The sequence below is a fragment of the Physeter macrocephalus genome, chromosome 10 (genome assembly GCF_002837175.3).
Source record: "Physeter macrocephalus isolate SW-GA chromosome 10, ASM283717v5, whole genome shotgun sequence".
NCBI lineage: Eukaryota > Metazoa > Chordata > Mammalia > Artiodactyla > Physeteridae > Physeter > Physeter macrocephalus.
In genome coordinates, this window is record NC_041223.1 from 76,226,250 (window position 1) to 76,248,521 (window position 22,272).

Consider the following 22,272-nt stretch of genomic DNA (forward strand, 5'->3'; position numbering starts at 1 on the left):
CAGACATTTGGGTCAAAATATTCAATTCAAAAGCCCTGAGGCAAGAGCACACCTGGGTTCTTCTAGGAAATTCAAAGAGGCCACTATTGGTGTCTTAGAGGGAACTAGAAGAAATAAGATTAATTAAACCTCTGGTTAAACACTTACCTAATCTAGCCCTGGAAAGTCTAACTATGTGAGCCTTCAAATTCATCTGTGTGTGTGTGTGTGTGTGTGTGTGTGTGTGTGTGTGTGTGTGTATGAAAGAGAGACAGACAGACAGATACAGACACAGGCAGGCAGAGAAGAGAGAGCCAGAGAGGGAGAGAGAAAGAGAGAGATTCGGTTTAGACTTTCTGTTGTTGAAACTAAATTTTAGAATTCTAAATTCTACAACACATGCAACTTGTACTCACATTGAATTCTAATTGGAGATTTACTTTTTTCAGTGTGAGTTTGCATAAGTCAGGCTTGTGGAAACTAATTGTTAAGAAAAAGATTTAACTAGAGAGGGGAAATAGAAGAGAGAAATAAAATAGATGGTGATGTTAAACTAGATGAGCTTTAAAATTTGTTTTTTATTGGTTCGCCAATGAAGCCTTATAAGGACTCACACAAAGATGAGATAAAACATAAACTGCATCCTTCTATCTGTATTCCTGAACCGGTTGTAAAAGAAGAGAACCAAAAACTGTGTACAAAGCTCTTGGGGCATTTTCTTTAATGGTATAACAAGCAGCAACCAACAATTCTGTCATAACATCAGGAAGCTATAAAGTTTTTGGATAGACACAAACCAGAAATTGTGGTTCTAACTATGTGTATTAACTATTAAAAATAAAATAAAATTTACTAGTAAATCACTGAAAGTCTAAGGAAAAGAAATTCTGAGTCATTGCTCTGAGGCAGTGTAAATAGTATGTAATTGCATAGCGCCTATATTTTTACTTTATAATGTGCATAATACCAATCAGATTTTTTAATTTAGTGGCTGTCATTTATTCATTTTTATAAACATGAAAATTACAGTAAGTTATTTTGCTATGAACTCTATTTTTTCAATGATTTATTCATACATAGTGATTATTAGAAATCTGACTATCAATTGTAAAGTAACAATTGTTTTATCATGAGGGCATTTATATTATTAATATTGAGAATGCAATTGACATTGTGAAAGTGCTTGATTAGAAAGTCATTACAATTTCAATGAGAAAGTTTACCATCATTAGGCCACATCAATTAGAAAGAAATTGAACTGAAAATAGAGAAATTTAACCCATGATGAAGAGCATGGCTTAGAATGAGTAAGGTTCTGACCTATGGGCTTTTTTACCCCTAATATTGTCCAGCCTGTTGCATTTAATATAAACTTCCTAATCTTAAAGTCATTACAGGATATGCCTTATTCTTCATATTACTTCAATTAAATGAATAATCAAAAGAAATAATTTTCTGATTATAATTTTAGTCTAATCTCATTAATTGGAGTAAACCACTGTCAGATTATTGGTTTATTTCCTTTTAGCCTATATACACATCTGTATAATACAAATATCATCTAGACCCCACTGGCCATAAAAACTCTGATCAATCTTGGTCTTTCCTTACATCTGGGATTAACTCGGAGCCTCTCTGTGAATCCTCAAATCCTCTTCTCCACACTTCTCTCTGGTTCCCTGTTTCTCTGTCTCCGTGTGTATTAATTTGTCCCTGGACCACGCAGGTCACAGACCTCAGAAACTTCATGTTTCCATGAAAGTAATTCAAATATACCAGGGAAATCTCATGTTTATTAAAATTTATAAAGTCCTAAATGATTATGGAGATGGAAGACATCAGACTCTACATCACCTTGTACCATGTGACTCGCTCCCTCCCCTGAATGTTATGCTGCCTGATATACAACCTCTTCAGATGTCTGAGCATTCTGGGAGGATGATTGCTGTCAGAGCAGAACTGCCATGACTGTTGACCTTTCCCACAACCCAGAAAGTTCATAAACAACATCTTATTTTGTTATGAGCAGCAGTTAATATCATATATATATATATATAACCAAATTGTAGTTAGACTAATACAGCCAATTTTTACTAAACATTCTGATTTGAGTATTTTCCAAAAGTCACGATACACTTCAAAAGTATAGACTAAATTGGATGTATATTCTATTATATGGGTGCATTATAATTTTTAGCTATTTTTTGCTTAATTTGATCACTTTTATTCTAAAATAAGTAACAATATAGTGAATATTTCCGACATGTTTGAGGTAATCTTGTTTTCTTCAGGTATTTCTAGATTTTGAATGATTATGGATTGAAAACCTTGGGTACATTCTACTAAATTGCCATGCATTGGGTTTATATCAAGTCCTATTTTCCCTGTATACATGTGAGAACGCTGTCTCATTCTTCCATGTGGTATGGGAAGGACACCAAGGATCCCGAACAAAAGTCTTTTGACTTTTCTTGGACTTGGAGAGAGAAATCAGGGCTAGGGGTGGAGAAGTAGTAAGTTGGTGTGCAGAAGAACTCTCAGCCAAGGGCCCTCCATGAGGAGGTCTCCCTGGAGGCTCCTGGGACTGTCCCAGCTGAGGCCCTCGTGCCCCATAAAGAAACAGTCTTGGACTGGGAATAAAATGCATGTGAGCTTGGCTGAGGGGGTTGGGGCGTGGCCGAGTGTCAACTGCAACTCTTTCCAGGCAACTGTGGAGCACTGGCGGGGCACCCAGTCCAAGGTGGGCCACTTCCCCCATGAGGCCTGCCCGGGCAATGCCTCCTAATTGTCTAGGGTTGAGGGTGAAAGGTCACACATAAGATTTTGGCCTAGAGTGAGACTCTGCATGTCTCCTTAAGGTCCGTCAATATTCCCCTATATATTTTTCATACATATGTTAATATATATATACACAAGATATTTTTAGGTATATACAGCGTTATAATTTTTGTATTTTCTTCATGAATTGAAATTATGCTATTAAAAATCATCATAAATTTCTTATTTTATGCCTTAAAGTCTAGTTTACATTAAATTAATATAGTCATCACCAATTTTTTTTATTGGTATTACACTGATATATCTTTATCCATCACTTTATTTCAGTAAAGACATTATATTTCGATTGTCTCATGTAAACAATAAACATCTAGATTATGTTTACTTTTAATGAAAATTCAGTTTGATAATCTTGGCGTATGGTTGCCATTTTTCTATGTTTTGATGAGCAGAAGCTTTAAACTTGTCCAATCAATTGGTTTTGTGTCCTTTGTTCAGTGAAAGGCCATGAGGAGTAGCCTTTGTTTTTCTGCTTGTTTTTCTTCCCTAGGAGCTTAATAATTTTATTGTTTATTCTTAGAAAAACTCACTGGTTAATTCTATATTTTTTAATTTATAGATTTTTAATAAACAGTCATGAGATATGTATATCGAACCCTCTTACTGCTATTTTTTCTGTCTTTATATTTTATTTCATTTACTTACTGTTTTAGACTGGTAAGGAAAAGAAGGAAAAAAATCTGAGTTGTCTAGTCCTATGTCAAATTAATTAAACTTATAATCACAAACTCTCCCCCTAAGAAAACTCCTAGGCCAAGTGCTTCAGTGGTGACATTTGAAGAAGAAATAGTCCATTATACATAAAATGTTACAAGTAATAGAGGGGGAGGGAACAAATCTCCACTCATTTTTCTGAGGCTAAATTAACCCTGGTGCTAAAATCTGATAAAGACACTATGAGAAAATAAAAGTACAGTCTTATTATTTTAATAGTTATATATTATTATACTATTTATTATTTAAAATTTAAGCATTCTTTATTAATATATGAATACAAGTATTTTAGTAATAAGTTGAATACAGAAATAGATAAAATGTCTCAAGCCCCAGAAAGAGTTTTCTTAAGGATGCAATATTTACTCAGAATTCTAAATCAGTTACTATATTTCACCATATTAACACACTACAAAAGAAAAATGATATGATCTTCTAACTACATTCAGACATTCAGAATAAGCAATTGACAGAACTCACCAACCATTCATGATACAAACTCAGTAAATTAGGAATCAAAGGGAACTTCTTCAATCTGATAGATGCTATCTCCAAATATCTAAAGGTACAAGTGAAAGTCTGATTGCTTTCCCCATAAAACTGGCAAATGTATGCACAGTTCTCTTCACCTGTTACTAAAAATTCTTATCAATCTAATAAAGTATGTAAAAGAAATAAAATATAAAGATAGGAAAAATAGCAGTAATGGGTTTGATATACATATCTCATGGCTGTTCATTAAAAATCTATAAGTTAAAAGAAAATAGAACTAACCAGGCCAATAACATTCCTTTCTTGCTAATATTTTATCTAATGGAAGTCATTACACTTAAATTAGAATTACCAAAGGAAGAAAAAAAAAAAAGAAAGAAAGCAGAGTCTGAAAGGTGATGAAAAGTTCAGTTAAGTTTCTTAAAAGAAAAATTCAAATTGTAGTTAGAGTCAATAACATACAGATAATTGTTGAGGTGCTATCAAAGGTGAGACCTCCCAGGGAAAATCGGCAGTGGAGGAAGAAAAACATAACATAAATGTCAGAGATAAATACTCAGAGACTATCCTGAAACAAAACAGGAACCAAAATCTAAAACATAAACAGGATAATATAAAATAAATTAAAACCGAAATGGGAGAGGCATTTCAACTAGACATTTTGCTACTCAGGAAATTGTAGGTACATTGTAAAGGAAGAGGAAATGGTAATACATCCCTTATATTGAACATAGATATGAGTAGTGCTTGCAAGTATGAGTTCTGGAGTCAGAGTACTTTCCAATATGCCTCATTCATCCCCATCAAAATATGTGACCTTGAGGACATATTCAAAAGCTCAGTAGACATTTTATTTTTCTATAAAATGCAATGAGATTTATGTGAAGATCAAATGAGGTAATAACCATTATGATAAACTATAATGCCAAATGTATTATAGGTGCTAAATGTTATGTTCTTATACTATGTATTCTTGTATAGTAACATTATTATATTTTAGGATGTTTGCAAAAGTACACGTATATATTTTTCCATGGTCCATTCCATAAGCTGGATTCACATTTTTTTCAAAACATTTTATTAAAATATTTTATAACCCAGAAAAGTAGAGAAAATAATAAAATGAGCAGCATGATCTTATCATCCTCATTTGCTAAAAGTTAATTTAAAAAAATAAAGCAATACAGATACATTGGAAGTCCCATCTGCCCCATTTCTCTCCCCAACCTATCCCTATAAGTGTCTTTCTAGTAAAGCCAGTGTGTGTAAATAACTCTTATGTAAGTGTTTACACTTTTGCTATAGACTATGCAATCATAGTAAATATGGATTTGCTTATATTTCAAAATTTTACTTAATCATTATAATGTACATATACAATTTTTCAATAATATTATAAAATTCAACATTATACTTTGATATTTATAAATATTTTAATCATTCTTTATAATCCCATGGTATGACTGTGCCAGGATAAATTGATCCATTTTCCTATCCATAGGCTTTAGTTTGATTCAGATTTGGAGTGAAAATTTTTGTAAACATCTCTTTGAGTACAAACGTAATTGTTTCTCCAATAGACCTACCTAAAAATGGAATTTCTGAGTTGTAGGGTATGCCTTACCATGTGTAGCACTCACACTCTGTGTTTGTAAAGTCATTTTGAAAACTACCCCCACAAATAATATATTTTATGCCCTAATAACTACCAGACAAATTGTATTTCCCACTTGGCTCAAGAGCTGAAGGCATTAGTAACTATGGTTTTATATATACAGACATATATCACCAATACTCAATTAGTTATATACTTATTTTATAATAAATACACTGACTAGAACACTTAAGAATGTCCTCCCAACATAATCCTTATAAGTTAAAAACCTCTAGTAATAAACTTTATATAACTCATATTTAAATATACAGAAAAGGATGTATTTCTCTGGCTTATATTAATAAAAGAATTTGAAATAGGGACTGACAGAAGCTGTTGCATTTTGACGTGCTAAGTTACTTTGCCACGTACTAAATTACTTACTCTGAATCTTCCGATTATATTGAAACACCATCCTTCATTCAGACAGTTGATGGTGAAAAGTCTGCAGCAGTCAATTACTTTCTCACAGTTTTTTCCAGTAAATCCTGGAATACAACTGTAAATGCATCAGTGTAAGTAAAAAAAACTTGCAATTTAAATATTTTCACAGAAGTCTATTAACAGGCTGACCAAAATAATAATGCTTTGTCTAAATTACATACAACATTTATTTTCACATTATGTTTTCAATCATTGATTTTGTCCATGCATACTTGTGTTCTTTACAAAGAAGAAGTTTTATTTGTTTAGAGGGAATTTGAAAAAACTACATCTTCAATGAATGGTCTTAATATTACCTTTTGGAGAGGTAAGAGTAAAATCAACTTTGGCCTAAATGAATATTTAACAGTAAAATATAGGTTTTAGAAAACTATTGGAATAAATGAAAGCATTATTGAAATGTGAAAAAAATGGCAAATGAGGTTTCTAATGTTTAGTAGAGCCATTCTATACTGATGATATGCTCTCAGGAGTTAACGATGACACACACAAATTTTAGACATAGTGTAAAGAATTACAGTGGACAGTGGACAGTGTATGGTCATAGTTGGGCCAAGTATAAGGTTTTGTTTGTTTCTTTGTTAGTTGTCATAGCTACCTTTTTTATAAAGCAATCTTGTAGTGTCAGTGCCTGACAACAAGGTTCTTTGAGTATAATCTAAGTGCCTGATATCAAGCTTTGGATTGCCATGGCATCCATGTCACACATCCATGTGGGATAAACATATTGCCAGCTGTGTGATGCCTACTCGGGCCTAGACTAGAAGCCTGGCCGCATGTACCCTGGAACTCCCATTTTAGAGACCCCTGAGTGACCCAGGTAACTGGCCTCTTGAGTGACCCCACCTTGGCACCTTACCCTACCTGCTCCCTGATTCTCACTGTTAGGGTTTAAATTCACCAATAATGAGCGACCCCAACTTCAACCCCAGTAAGGCAGAGAGCCCCAGGTCCTCCTCTCTCTCTCTCTGTGTCTTTCTCTCTTCCTCCTTGTCACAGGGCTGTCGGTGCTGGTGCCCTTTACTCTCCAGGCCCTGTGAGTATTATCAGGACTTTTGTTTTAAGTTCCCTGATGGTTGCTGCTGAGGTGCATCTTGTGGTCATAATAAGACCCACAAGGGCCACCCCAGCCAGAACATTGGTTCCCGTTGGGGAAATGTCCTTGAGGGCTGCCACAGGTAGTGCAGACCAGGTGAGGGCCCCGGGCATTCCTAGCCAATGGCATCACTATCTAAAGACTGAGACAGACAGGAAATCAATCTAGATTCCAGTCCACTGCAGTGCATTAGCTGCAATCAATAAGGTGCTAAAGAACACACAGTGGTGTTCAGGCTTTCTTTGCCTTCACTCTCATTAATTCATGAGAAATAGTCCAGTCTTTTAAATCACATTTAGTAAACTTCTGTTATCAAGTGAATTGGGCACCAAATCAAATTATAATGTGTCTCTCTAAAGTACACACTAGAGAATTACGACCAAAAATTATACTTGTTAAAACGAAGTTGTTACAAGCTGAGTTAATAATAAAATGAATTGTACCATATAGTCATTATTTTAAATTTATTAAGTACACTGTATAATTTCATAAAAGAACCAAAGGCCACATTGACACAATCCAACCAAAATAGCATCAGGAAAACACTTCAGTAATTCACCTTTCCTGCTGTTTGAGGCTCAGCTTTGCACTCTCACCTTGAGAATTAAATCATACCTTCATCCATCAAGAATAATCATGCATTTTTTTAACATCTACAATGTGCCAGCCACTAGGTTAATTATTTTCACAAATTTATTATTTTCTAATTCAATTTTCATAATTCTTGTGTGATATTAATTATTACCACCATGATATAAATGAGGAAATATATTCAGAAAAGTTAAGTCAGTTGCTTTGGTCATATGACTAGTTTAGAGCTGTTATGAAAGTATGATTTAACTTTACATGTATTGTACTCTTCTACTCCACTGATGAAACCTGTGAAGATATGCTTACCTTGCTTCTTTTATCGTGAGGAACTAACCAGAGATCCAGAAATCATTCCAAGTACCACTTTGTTATGAAAGCTATCATGTTCACCTTTTCCTAATTGGGATGTGGATGGCAGAAAGATGGAAGCAACAAAATATCCTAAAATTGTGATGAGTTATGGCTATGATGTTTTAATTTTCTTTTCAGTGGGAATGAATTAAATTGTCCAAGACTAGCTATCAATACACTCACTTGTATTTGTATTATTTTGGAGTATGGTTTTAAAAGATGAGAGCCAGGACTATGAATTAAATGAAGAACTAATATTCAGTCATTAATGAGACCAGGTTGACAGACTGCTAGATGAAGATTAGGCCAGAGAATCTCTGAGAAGGATGTTTCTAAACAATCCAGGGCTTATTGATCATGAAAAATTGGCCCAAAATGTTAGCACTATCATTACAAACCAAGAAGGAAGCCCCAAAACACCATCTATGACCCTTGGCCCAGGGAAGTTTACCCCAAAGGCAGAGGAAACCCACAATGAGAAAGTCTACCTGTTGAGTTTCAGGTAATCAACCATCATGTGCCTCCATTCCCTCCACCCCTCCCACCCCCATAGCTTGAAATCTAAGAGAAACTCCAGAATCTCATTCACAAGGAAAATGACATCCTCATAACTCAGCCTGAGGTCAGGGAAACAAAAGACTTAAATAGCATTCTTAAATACATGATACGATGATCAGAGAGTGCAAACATTTAAATCAAGGTTTGTAGGGTGTGCAGTTACAGTTCATGATGAATAATAAGACATGATCATGGGAAATGGATCAAGATTAGATGGAGGAGGAAAAAAAATTTTAAATAATCATCAAAGGATTTAAGCAACCAGGTGGATGGATTCCCAAAATGGATGCTGAAGTCATCAAGAAAGATGACAATAGTTGTAGAGAAAAGGATACAAGCCAGATGCTAGAGCCATAGTGGGGGATGGACAGGACCTGAGAGAAGAGGAGATGCTTGAAAGGAGCCTGGGGACAGAGAAACAGAGTTAGGGAGAGAATGATCTATGGAATAGCTATGTGCTAAAAATAGACAGGCTTTTGAGGGAAAAGAAAACTGGTCTGGATATGGCAACAATGGCAAGGCTACCTACACAGTTCCTCAACAGATGTACGCAGGTTGTGGGTGAATGGATAGAGCCACCAAAGAAGACTCCAGGTTTCAGCCAGAAAAAGATAAGAAGGTATATAAAGAGAGTGTGGTGTTGGAGAATTTCCTGCTGACAAATGAGGTCCTGAGGGCACAGCAGAGAATATTGGATATGGAAGTGTTAGAGGCTGTACAGAGCAGTGTGGGGCTAAGAATGATTTGATTAGGTATGAGCTAGAAGACTTGGAGGTTACAGGATACTAATTCAACCTTTATGTACATAGGTCTGTACTAACTTCTGTCATTATGTTTTATTAGTTATTATTCACAGGGAAATTAATAGGTTCAGGACTAAGAGAAGACATTATACATATATTCTCAAAATGAAGCACATAGAGGGCCAGATTTAAGGATGACTTCTGTCAACTATAACAGTCCCTGAAAATATAAAATTATATGAATAGAGCAGAAGGTCCTCTTGATGAAGAAATGTCAACAATGTCCCAGATATCTTCAGCTGGAATAGAGTTTATAACCATAATCTGAAATTTTAATACTGTGGTTAAACTTTAACACACTTTTTTACCATGTTAAATTTCAGAATGATTTATTCAAAAGGGAAGGTTAGCCTTATAAATATGGCTATTGATTTCAAGGAAAGAAAAATGTAGCAACCTAGCTTTTGAGATAATTAACTCCAAGAGATTGAGGTTTCCTGTTAGTTAGGAATTATTGGGTGACCAAGTTCCTCATCCAAATGTGTGATTGCTACTTTTAAAAGGATTTTTCAAAATTAATGTGAAAATATAACTATTATTTGTTGAAAGTAAATATGTTGACCTATATATTTCTGTGTTACAATGTTCTATTTCAAAGTCTCAGTGCATGCTTAATTAGGTTTACTTGTGACAGACACTGAAAACCCTAACCCCACCCATGGCTGATGTGGAGAGACATCATACAGACTAATGAAATGCTGAAACTGAGTGAGAAAAAAAGAAAGTATGTTAATACACTGAATTGACACTTAAGCAGCCCAAGCTATAAATGCAACTCTGAGTATGAAACAGGAAAAATAAAACAAGCTGAGAGAATAAAATAGAACATTATTATCCCATGAAATATCTTAGAATTTGAGTGGAGAAAATAAAAACTTTAGAAAGTAAAAATATGTATATATAACATAATTTCTGATTTTTTAAAGCCATAGTACTTATTATTATCTAGTTTATGGTCTCTTTTACAAAGATAACTCTCAATAAATATTTTTTAAACAATTGATTTTCAGGTTGGAAAAAAAAAAGATGTAAGAGAAAGACACTAGCTGGTTTCATTACTCTCTATTTCCTGATTCATGTTTCTTCATTTTATTCTGAATATTCAGAATGCAATCACCTTTACATTAGACAATATTAGAGTCACTGCATTCAGTAAATATTGAAATAGGTAAGTGTGTGTGTCTTTGCGTGTGTACTCGTGTTTGTGTGTGATTGTGTGATTATTTGTGATGGCAGTATCAGAAAGGTGGGTCCTGACACTCTTCAAAGCCCTAGTGTTGTCTGGTGGTACAAGCACTCCCATCCCTGGTGTGTAGTGAAGAATGCAGAGTACTGTTCTCTCCAGTTGTGATGCCCTGCCCTCCAATGCCCTGCGCCTTCAGCTCCCAGCCTCCAGCAGAGAGTTAATCAGGACCTGGAAGGACTCACTGGAGCTGGGCTGGGCAGTGCCCTGGACATCACCTCTCACATAAGAAAGGGGGGGCCCAGAGACTGCAGCTTCAACATTGCCCTTGGAGCAGCTTCTGGGCTATCCACTGAGCTCCTGACAAGCCCTCACACCTCTAACTCCTTGCCAACACTCGCAATTGACCCACTAGGATCTAACTTCAAGGCCATCAAGGTGAACCTCTTATCACCATTTACCATGGACATCTCAAGAAGCCAGAGGATTCTCAGGAGGTAATTTTATTTCCTCTCTCATCTGATCATAATAATTTAGACCTAGTCCATACGTTCAAGTAGAGAAACTGATAACATCATCACCTTTCTGTTCTCCACTCTTCATTTTACTCCTTTCCAACCCCCCACTTTTTCCCCCAGATTCATAACAAAAAAGTAAAAGCTTGGGTTGAGATGTGTGGATGAAGTAGGTGAAAAGGTGTAGGAGGATTTTCTGCATTGATGCTGTTTGAACTCAGCTCAGCATCTCTGGAGAATTTTGTAGAAATGCACATTTGCAATCCCCACCCCAGACTGACTGAATTGGAAACTCTAGGGGCAGGGAAAAATGATCCGTGTTTTAAACAACCCTTCAGGAGTTTCTAGTGCAGCTAAAGTCTGGTACAGCTAGTGTGAGAATCACTGTTCCAGAAACACATACCTTCTGATATAACAATGCACAGATAAATTTTTAACTAAAAGCATTTAAGTAAAAGGGTGTTTGATTTTTTCATCATTTTCAGTGATTCTCTTAATCTCCTTTGAGAAAAGAAAAATCGTTTTCAAGACTATTTTTTTCATTGTTTCAACTTCATGTTTTATTAGTTTATATTGATCATATGACCTTTACTTCATGTGAGTCAGAGTTAGCAACTTTTTTGCACTATCATTGGTGAGTTTGGGGGTGGGAGAATCTGGGGGCTGGAAACTGTTTTGTGTTCCCCACAATCTTACTTATTTCTGAGGCTTGGGTTTTCACTCATCATTCAAATTAGTCTGTGTTATTTCTGCCCTGTGAATAAGTTTTATTTTTACTCTCCTGTTGCTTTTCTTATCTTTCACCCTCTTTTAATCGGTAGTCTAATTTAACCAATAGAGGGGACAATATTTTTAATTAAGTAGATTCAAGACGAGTGAGCACAATGTATATTGTGCTCAATGTAAATTTTTAAAGAACTGGGGCAATATCAACAATTAGAATGTATACAGTGGCTCATATTAATTTCATGAGTAAGTTTACTTCAAAGTTGTTACAACTAGTTACCTATTTGACATATTTCATCCATCCTAGAGAAACCTAACTTGAATTTCTATAACTTTCATCCTATCTAAAACATGCTTTACAAAGCATTCACGATCAAACTCCATCATTTTAAAATTAAATATATTAATTAATAATATAACAGTAAACTGAGGGATGACAACAATGCCTCTACTTATCTAGTTTTCCCTTTGATGATAAAATTTAAAACAAAGCCTTCTAGACAACTAGAATAATGCTAATAATAAAAACCAATAAAAGCATCATACTTGATAAAAAATAAACATATATGAATGCATATTTACCTATATTTATATAATGCTATCCATATTTTTAAAGTTGATCACTTTTCTAAGTAGAGTCACAAATATACTAGTCCTATAAGGCTCAGAACTAGAAATTATAAATTAAAAAAACCAATATTGTTCAAAGGATAATAGCTGGATTTCTAGGTAAGTTAGTATAAGATTGAATGCATCCACAGATTTGACTTGATGGGTTGGATGTTCTAAGATCTTGATATATTGAGGAGGTTTCTCTTCATTCACTTTGAAAATGTCAAATTTTAAAAGCTTGATATGTTTTTTAACTTTGCATTTAGATTCTTTGAAATTGATGAAAATAGTGTCCACTGTACATCTACAATGGAAATGCATCTGTGATATACATGCAGTTTTTTTCAGTGTGCTTTTAAGGTTTTCCTGTACCACAGCTTTTATTTTTTTATTCAAACAGAAAATCACAAAAATTATAATCATCCTCATCAGTTCACTCAGTCCCTACCACAGCTTTTAATTTTCTGCTTTTATGGATATTCTAAAAGTTCCGAGCTTGTTTACTGCCCTTCAATAATGCCTAACAGAACTTTCTTTAAGCAGATAAAAGTCTAGCAAGATAAAAGTCAAGCAAGTGCGAAGAGTACAAATTGCACTTCTTGATGGTGCGAGAAAGTAACTATAAAGCTATTTAAAATGGTCTGAAGTGATAGGCCCAGATAACTAGCTCACTTCTGTCATTTACAAATCGGTCATTTTTAACAAGTCTTTATTTAAATAAGGCACTGTTTCCTAAAACTTTGTCTAAAGATACTAAAGGAAAACTCTCAGCTGAGGTCTGTGAATTGCAGGAAGACACAATGGGTCTATACTTTCAAACAATAATAGCAAGGATGTATGTGTACCGTAGAAATAATACTGTGGGCACTTACATTATCTCTTCCTTCTAGACCTTCAAATATTATCCAGCTATCCTAAACATCTTCATTACAAAACAAAACAGATGTTTTAAGATGGTATGCCCAAATTATGATTAAGAATTGCTCCAATATTTACTTAAAACCAATGCCACAACGTTTAAACATTTCATAGAAAAAGCATTAAGATTTTTTTACTTTAACTGGAAATAAAATATTATAAGCCATTCAAATTTCTAAGCTTAAAACAGAACATTGTTTTATTTTTGTGCACAGGATTTAAAATTCATATATTTTTGCTTAAAAATAGGAAGTTAATTATACCTGCAATGATAATCTTTCTCATATTTCATACTTGTGGCATTAATCTTGAAAGGAAAATACTCCAGGGGTGTTTGAAGCTGCTTACAAAGCTTGACTGTACATATTGTTGAAAACATGCACATGATATCCTAGAAAAGATTAAAAAGTATTAAAAAATCTGTATATCTCAAAGATAATGAAATGATTCTTACATGGGGAGTGATGGAAATTATTTTCATAAGCAGGTAGTAGAAGTTCTCACTCAGTGCAACAAAGTGGAAGACTATTTTCCAAAACGACCCAACATTGTTTCCCATGTCACACACTCTTCCTACTACCTTATTTCAACATTCCCCTAATTGAGAATTGGGGCTATATTTACCCCCTTGAGTGTAAGCAACCTACGACTATGGGGAAAGGATGCTCTGTGACTTTCAAGGCTAGGTTTAAAAAGGCCATACAGAGTCTGGTTATCTGGGAATGCTTGGAACCCAGCCACCATGCTGTGAGGATGCACAAGCCACACAGAAGAGTTTTATTTAGGATTATGGTTGATAGTTCCAGCTGAGGATGTGGTTGACAAGCAGCATTGACCCCTGGACATGTGAGTGAGGAAATCTTTAAGGTATGAATATTAATTCATATTATGAATTCAACTATGAATCTTACCAAAATGAAAGATTGTCATTTGTGGGAACTACTGAATTATTTCCTAGTCTTATTTATTTAACTATTAAATAAAATGTTAAAATACAATAATATAAAATAATCAAATAAAAAAGAAAATATTTTTAAATAACTAAAAATGAAAAGATTACAAAATTACATTGTTCATAAAGGAGAGTTCTGTCAGAATAACAAAAAATAAAATTGAAGAGTATTTTTGAGATTGGGGTTTCTATTTAAAATGCGAAAAATGAAAATAAGCAGGTTAAATACATTTTCTGACGTTCCTGAGTTTGAAAATTGCAATATGTTAATTAGAAGCTTAATTATTTGTACTTTTCAAACAGCTTAGTAATGGTAAAATATATTTTAAAACCACTCCCTTGTATGTTAGATTCAGACTTACCGTTGGAATATCAATGCAGTCAGTAACATTCTGACATGGTTTTGGTGAACACTCATTGACATCGGTTTCACAGTTTTGATTGAGAAATCCTTCTGTGCATTCCAAAATGTAAGTTGAGCTTTTATTGTGACTAATTTCTCCTTTCCAACAAGACTGAGAAACACAATGTTCCATTGACTCCTCACAGAATGGACCTTAAAAGATGACACACACACAGAAAGAAAATATATACATGTCTGTACATAGGCATGTACAAAAACTTGGTAAAGAAAAAGTCTCTAGAGTTCATGAAATCTTCTTAAACACGTTTATCATGATATAATTTACACATCATAGAATTCACCCACTGCAAATCTATAAATCAATAATTTTTGCAAGTGTATATAGGTATTGGACCGTAAGCACTACCCTGTTTCAGCGCATCTCCATTACCAAAAAAGGGCTTTTTTATGGTCACTCTTTGTCCCCAAAGCCAGCCCCAGGCAACCATTAATCTTTCTGTCTCTACAGATTTGCTTTTTTTGGACATTTCATATAAATGGAATGGTACAATATATTGTCTTTTGTGATTGGCTTCTTTCCTTAGAATAAAATATTTGAGGATTTTTCATGCATGTATCACTACTTTTACTCTTTATTGCCAAAGAGCAATTCAAAATATATATAATATTTTGTTTATTCATTCACAAGTTGGTAAACATTTTGGTTGTTTCTACTTTTTAACATTTTTATTGAGATATAATTGACACATAACAGTGTTAGTCTCAGGTGTACAGCATAATGATTCAATGTATGTATATATTGTGAGATCATCATCACAATAAGTCTAGTTAACATTCATCACCACACACAGTTACTGTTTGTTTTTTTTCTCGTTATGAGAACATTTAAGATCTACTCTCTTAGCAACTAACTTTTATGAGCAATTAATTCATTCATAAGTAGTTGGGTGGATATATACTTTAGTAGCTCTTGCACAGATTCCTGACAGTGAAATTGATGAAGTGTAACTTTATGTGTAACTTTTTAAGAAACTGTCAAACTGTTTTGCAAGGTAGCTGTGCCATTTTTCATTCACACCATCAATCTGTGAGAGTTCCTGTTTCTTACATTCTTGCCAACATTTGATATTGTCCATTTTCTTTATTATAGCTCTTCTAGTGGTTGTGAAATAGTATCTCAAATCAAGCTGCATTCTCATAAGAATAAAGATTTTGAGTATCTTCTCATATGCTTATTAACCATTTGTATGTCTTCCTTAATGAAATTTACCTTCATACATAGAGAATATTTTAAATTGTGTTATTTATTTTCTTATTATTGAGTAGTGAGTATTCTTTTCATATTCTGAATACAATTCTGTTATGATATATGTGACCTGCAAATATTTTCTCGTTGTGTTGCCGTGACTTTTCATTTTCTCAGTTAGTGACTTTTGGATAGGAAAAGTTTTTATTTAATTAAGTCTAAATTATCAAATTTGTCTTTCACTTTATTAAGACCAACTTGTAACTTTTATATATCATGGTTTTGTTATAATAACTAAAAAGTCTGTCTAACCAATAGTGTAAAGATTTTCTCTTATGATTTATTAGACATTATTAGCAATTTACCTCATAATTTAGATCTATGATCCATTTGATTTTTTGCATGATGTGAGATAAGGATATGTTATTTCATATATATGAATAACATGTTATTTTATATATATGATTTTTTACATGTTGATGTATAATTGTCCAGGCAACATTTTTTGAGAAGACTGTTCTTTTTCCATTTAGTTGCCTTTTTCACTATTGTGGAGAAACAAGTGATCATAAACATGAGTTCACTTCTGGACTCTCAATTCCTGCTCATAAGCCTATATACTTATCCATATGCAATAACACACTGCCTGGATCAATGCAGATTGATAGTAAGTTTTGAAATTTGGCAGTCATCAAACTTTTTCCTTTTTTAAAAAAATTTCAGGCCATATAAAGTTTTGTGTAAGCTAGTCAATTTCTTCAGAAAGCCTCCTGGGATATTGACAGGGATTTCAATGAATCAGTAGGTTAAACTGGGAAGAATTACCATCTCAAAAATATGGCGTTCCAGTCAATGAATATGCAATATCTCTCCATTTGTTTAGATAATCTTTCATCTCTCTCCCAATGTTGTATAGTTTTCAGTTAAAGTCTTGTATTTAATTAATTAAATGTATACCTAAGCATTTTATCCTTTTGATACTATTATAAAAGGAAATGTTTTTTTAATTTAATTTTTGAAAATTTGTTGCTAGTATATGAAAATACAATTAACTTTTGCGTTTTATCTTGTATCCTGCAAGCTTTATAAACTCAGTCACATGTCTAGTAGTTCTTTTTTTGTATTTCTTAGTATTTTCTACGTAAGAGATTATGACATCTGTTAATAAAGATAGTTTTACTTCTTCCTTTTCAATATGTATGTTTTTCTATCTTTTTTCTGCCTATCCAAATCTGCAACATCCTGTACAACACTGACTAGAGAGTGAAAGTGGATATCTCTGTGCTGTTCTCGTTCTTAGGGGAAAATCTGCCAGCACCACTTCATTAGGGTGATATTAACTGGACAATTGTCATAGATGCTTTTTATCAGGTCGAGAGAGTTTTGCTCTTTTTCTAAGCTGTTTTAGAGTTTTTATAATGAATGTGTGTTGGATTTTGTCAAATGGTTTTTGTCCTGGTTTTGTCCTTCATTCTAGTAACATTAATTTATTTTTAGATGTTAAACCAATCTTGCATTCTTGAAGAAAATTCTACTTTTTTAGAGTACAAAAACACGCTTTTTGTGTTTCTGGATTTGTTGTGCTCATATTTTGTTGGGGATTTTCAATGTATATTCATAAGTGGTTCTCTTACATGTTTTTTGCCTGGTTTTGGTATAAAGGTAATATTGGCCTCATAGGATGTGTTCAAAAGCCTCCCCTTTCCTTCTATTTTTTGAACATTTCACAAGGATTATGATTAAATATTTGGCAAGTCTGTATCAATTTTCTATTTCTTCTTGAGACAATTTTAGTAATTTGTGTCTTTCTAGAAATTTGTCCATTTCATTTAAATAGTCTAATTTCTTGTCATAATGGAGTCCATGGTATTTCCTTATAATCCTTTAAATTTTGAATGATCATTATTTATGTCCCCACTTTAAATTCTGGTTTTGTTAATTTGTGTCTTCCTTGTTTATTTCTTGGTCAGTCCTACTAAAGATATGTCAGTTTTCTTTTACTCAAAAACCAATGTTTTGTTTCATCAGTTTTTCTTATCCATTTTAACAGTTTTTCCCTAATCTTACCACTTCATTTCTTTTGTGTGTTTTGGGTTCAGTTTCTCTTCTTTCTCTAGTTATTTAAGGTAGAAGTTTAGAATATTGATTTAAGACCTTTTTTCTTTTTTAATGTAGGAATTTAGAATGATAAAATTACCTGTAAACCTTGTTTTAACTATGTTTCATAACTTTTGATATGCTGTGTATGTTTGTATTCAATTGTAATTTTTTCTTTGACTTGGGTTACTTTAGAAATTTGTTTAATTTCCAAATATTTTAAGTTTTCTCAGAATTTTTCTGCTGTCAATTTCTCATTTAATTCTGTTACGTTTGGAGAGTGTGTTATCATACAATTTTAATTCCTTCAGGTTTACTGAGGCTGGTTTTGTGGCCGTGATCATTTGTTTATATAATATCTATCAACAGCAGAGTTGAGTACTTGAATGCTTGACACTGGATGCAAAGTGAGAGTGGACACTTCCTGAAAGTCTGTGCCCTAAGAAAGGCACTTGCCTGCCTCTAGTCCCCACCCTGAGATCATGTGAAAAGAACAAATAAAGTACTGATGTTAAGGTCCAAGGCTGGTAGCTCCACTGCAGCTTCCATGAGACCGGAATCAACATCTGTTTCATTGTTGAGCTGAGGTGTTTGTCAGATTCTGTTTAGCACATCTCCATTAGGTACCTCCTACTGGTAATAAAAAGTACCTATAGTACTGGCTTGACATATTTGCCATATCTGTTAAATCCTGGATTTCAAAAGCACAATTTACTCTTTTACTCCTTGTTGGGTAATGAATAGGTCTTTGGACAATTCATACTTGCTGGGAAGAGCTGAAAAGGGAAATACTTGACTTCCTACTAAAAATGGCACATCTGGCCTCAAGAAATTATCTACTGAAGTTTAAAAAAAATATTTGTACTTCAAGTTCATAAACCTTGTCAACCAATCACTATATAACCAAAGACCAACAGTATACAACAGGTTCATTAAAAAATCTTCATATAAAACTCATTCATTATTATGTGAACAAAAGCATCAAGAAACATTTAGCTACAGATAATTAAGTTACTTAGCAAGAGCATACAAACCAAAAAACAAACAAACAAACAAACAGTTAGAAGAAGATATGCTGTTAATTGATTTGAAGTTTGAATCGTGTGCCAAATTCTAAAATATAAAGTTACAATAAAAGTATAAAATGTTGAGTGACCACACCACTGGCATTATTATATTAAAATAACTCAACTTCTATTTTGAGCACATGAAGAAGAATAAACATGCATTTCTCAGTGGTGTGATATATTAACATATTATCTTATTAAATATTTGTAAGAAATAACATTTAATTATATTTAAGATATCAGTGTTAATTGGCTCCATGGTAAGAAACTAGTTGAATGACCCTACCTCCTATTTATGTAATGCTTGGCATTTCCATGGCACTTATATACATATGATTTGATAAAATCCTTAAAAACAATCTTGGAATTTATAAAAGGCCATTATTATCCAGTTTTATAGTTGAATTTTTTTAAGTAAAAAACTAATTTTGCTAGAGGTTGAGCAACTTACAACATGTCACACAGTTGGTTAATTAATGGCAGATTAATAATAAAAATATGTGAATTCCACCTAACCCTACTATAATTCACCACAACACATGCCCACTATAGATCAGTTCTGTAAAAAAGGGTAGAAGACTCATATGTTACTTCATTATTAACATTAGTCCAATATCCCCATTCTAGGATACATCATATGTAAGATATAAAAAGACATAAAAATAAATAAAATATTAATTTGGCTTCTTGTACAAACAAACAAACAAACAAAATTTTCCCCATTTATAAATATATCTCTGTGGATATTTGTAGTGGCAGTTTCCAAGGTAATCCACAGGATAAAGTAGTGAACAGTGAAGTGTGCATTTTTCAGCACTTATTTTGAAATAATTCACATAAAGTTGCAAAGATAGTACCAAGAAGTCTTGGGTACAGATACATCTTATAGAACTATAATATAGCATCAAAACTAGCAAATCAACATTAGTACCATATGTGGATATGGTTCTATGTCATTTATCACATGTGTAGATTCAGGTAACCACCACCTCCTTCAAGATACAGAACTATTTCATCACCACAGAGATTTCCCTTATGCTGCTCCTTCATAGTCTCACTTGCCCCTATTTGCCCTGCTATTTTTAGCTACCGGCAACCATTAATTTTTTCTCCATCTCTATAGTTTTGTCATTTCAATCATATTATGTAAGTAGAGCCATACAACATGTGACTTTTTGAAACTGGCTTTTATTTTTCCACTTATAATGCCCTTCAGAGACTCTTAGTTCTATGGACTTAGCTTTCCCATTGGAAATTTAAAACAAACACTTATACAAAGTTGGCATGAAGTAGCAGAGGATGAGGGCACAGAACCAAAGTGGGCAGAAGTGACCCACGAGATACTGAGGAAGTAGTCAGCAGCCAGATTTCCAGCTGACATCTCGCTAAAGACAGCCACGATTTTTGGAACTGTGTGGTGGAGACAGTAAAGCTCATCTGTTATTCCAAAGGCTTCGAAGTCATCTTTATATGCCATACATGTTCTAGCCAATGAAATCCTAATAGAAATTCTGGGTGTTCAGTCCAGGTCAAAGCCTTTCCATCTCTCATCCTTTTTGCTCTAGCCACTTGGAAGCCACATGTTCCATTTGGTGACTCTAAAATATTCCAGAAGTTTGGATTCCTGAGTCACTGCTTGGGAAAGTTCTACCCTGCAGAGGCAATCGATTTCCAATGACTTTGCGTGAGAAAATCATTGGGTTAAGGTGTATTTGTTGAGTTAATGTAATCTAGCCTAACATGACAACTACAGAATATTTAACCAAAACTGAGATTTTGCCATTATGGGAACTTAAAACTTGTGATATTTGTTTAATGAGTGGTGGGCAGCAAGGAAATGTGAAAGGCTGAAAAGGTGATGACCAACATTACAAAGTATCACCTGATATAATTTGAGAGGACTTGAAATGTCTGCTTATTCAACAGCTATAGCAGAAGAAGTTGGAAAACACAAACTTAGTAGAATGATTCAGTTGCTATTAACTGCTTTTGATAAGATAATAAATGACATAAATACACTAGAGACTATCTGCACACAAATAAAAGAATGAAAATATTGGGGAGCAATATTAAGAATAAAAATGAACTATGACTATTTGTGGGCACGGTTTGGTACAGCCTAGAATATATTGGTTCGATTTCTTCAATGTATTAAAGTGTTTGCATGAGTCCCTATGTGAAAATAACCCCCTTTATAGCAAAATATGGAGCATTAAGAAAAAACCTGTTCAATGTAAAAATAATTACTGGAGGGTAAATGCAAAAGTGGATGATGCATCTTTTCATTTTAGACTTAGCAAAATACATATACAGCCATGTATATAACATATAACACAAGTAATTTAAACTAAGACATTAAACAGCAATCTTATTAAATCAATCTAAGTAAATTTTACTGTAATGGAGATCATAATGGGGTTTCTATAAAGCAAACTATCTCCATTATCCTAATAAGGTGCATATATCCAAAAAAATCATAATGAATGGAAGATCATTTTAGATTGCAATGCTTTATCATGATTTCAGTAAGTTCTTTTGGTCAGTCCTCCTATGAAGTGTCAAAAGTTTCTAAAGCAATTCTGTAAAAATAATGCACAGCAGTTAGTTGAACATTTTAGTCATGTAAATTCATTTTAGTCTACTTTCACATGTAAGAATGAAGTTATTATACTCTAAGGATAGGCAAGAGAACTGAAGAAAGACAGCTAACTTGTTGACTCCTGTTTATTACAGCTTTAAGACTTTGTCAAGATGAAGAACTGCTTCAAAATAAGAAAGGATATTTGATGCAAATATTTAATATTCATCCATGTTAAAAGTCATTGTGTAAAAGGTTGATATTTAGGTGTTTCAAATAAATGAAAAGAACTATTTAAGTTATTAATTTTATGCATGCTTTCACAAATACCATTTAAGTACTCTTACTCTCATGTTATTAATTCAGTTTCAACCATGCATGGCATGAAATTTTAACAGTTAAACATATTAATTTTAAGTTCCTAAAGTGTGGCTCTCACTACGCTGCTGTTCTACTCAGATTCCCAGGATTGAACCCACAACCTATTGCAAGGA

General features: G+C 33.6%; 1 protein-coding gene across 2 annotated transcripts in view; it reads right to left on the bottom strand.

Moving 5' to 3' along the window:
• EYS (eyes shut homolog) overlaps positions 1 to 22,272 on the bottom strand; it is a 1,767,714-nt gene that overhangs the window by 1,660,509 nt on the left and 84,933 nt on the right. For both annotated transcript variants that reach the window (XM_024133056.1, XM_024133057.1), the window contains exons 3-5: positions 14,789 to 14,982; positions 13,738 to 13,865; positions 6,062 to 6,176 (exon numbers count right to left, since the gene is read on the bottom strand). In XM_024133056.1, coding sequence (XP_023988824.1) covers positions 6,062 to 6,176; positions 13,738 to 13,865; positions 14,789 to 14,982 — 437 coding nt within the window. The remainder of the gene's footprint in view (positions 1 to 6,061; positions 6,177 to 13,737; positions 13,866 to 14,788; positions 14,983 to 22,272) is intronic.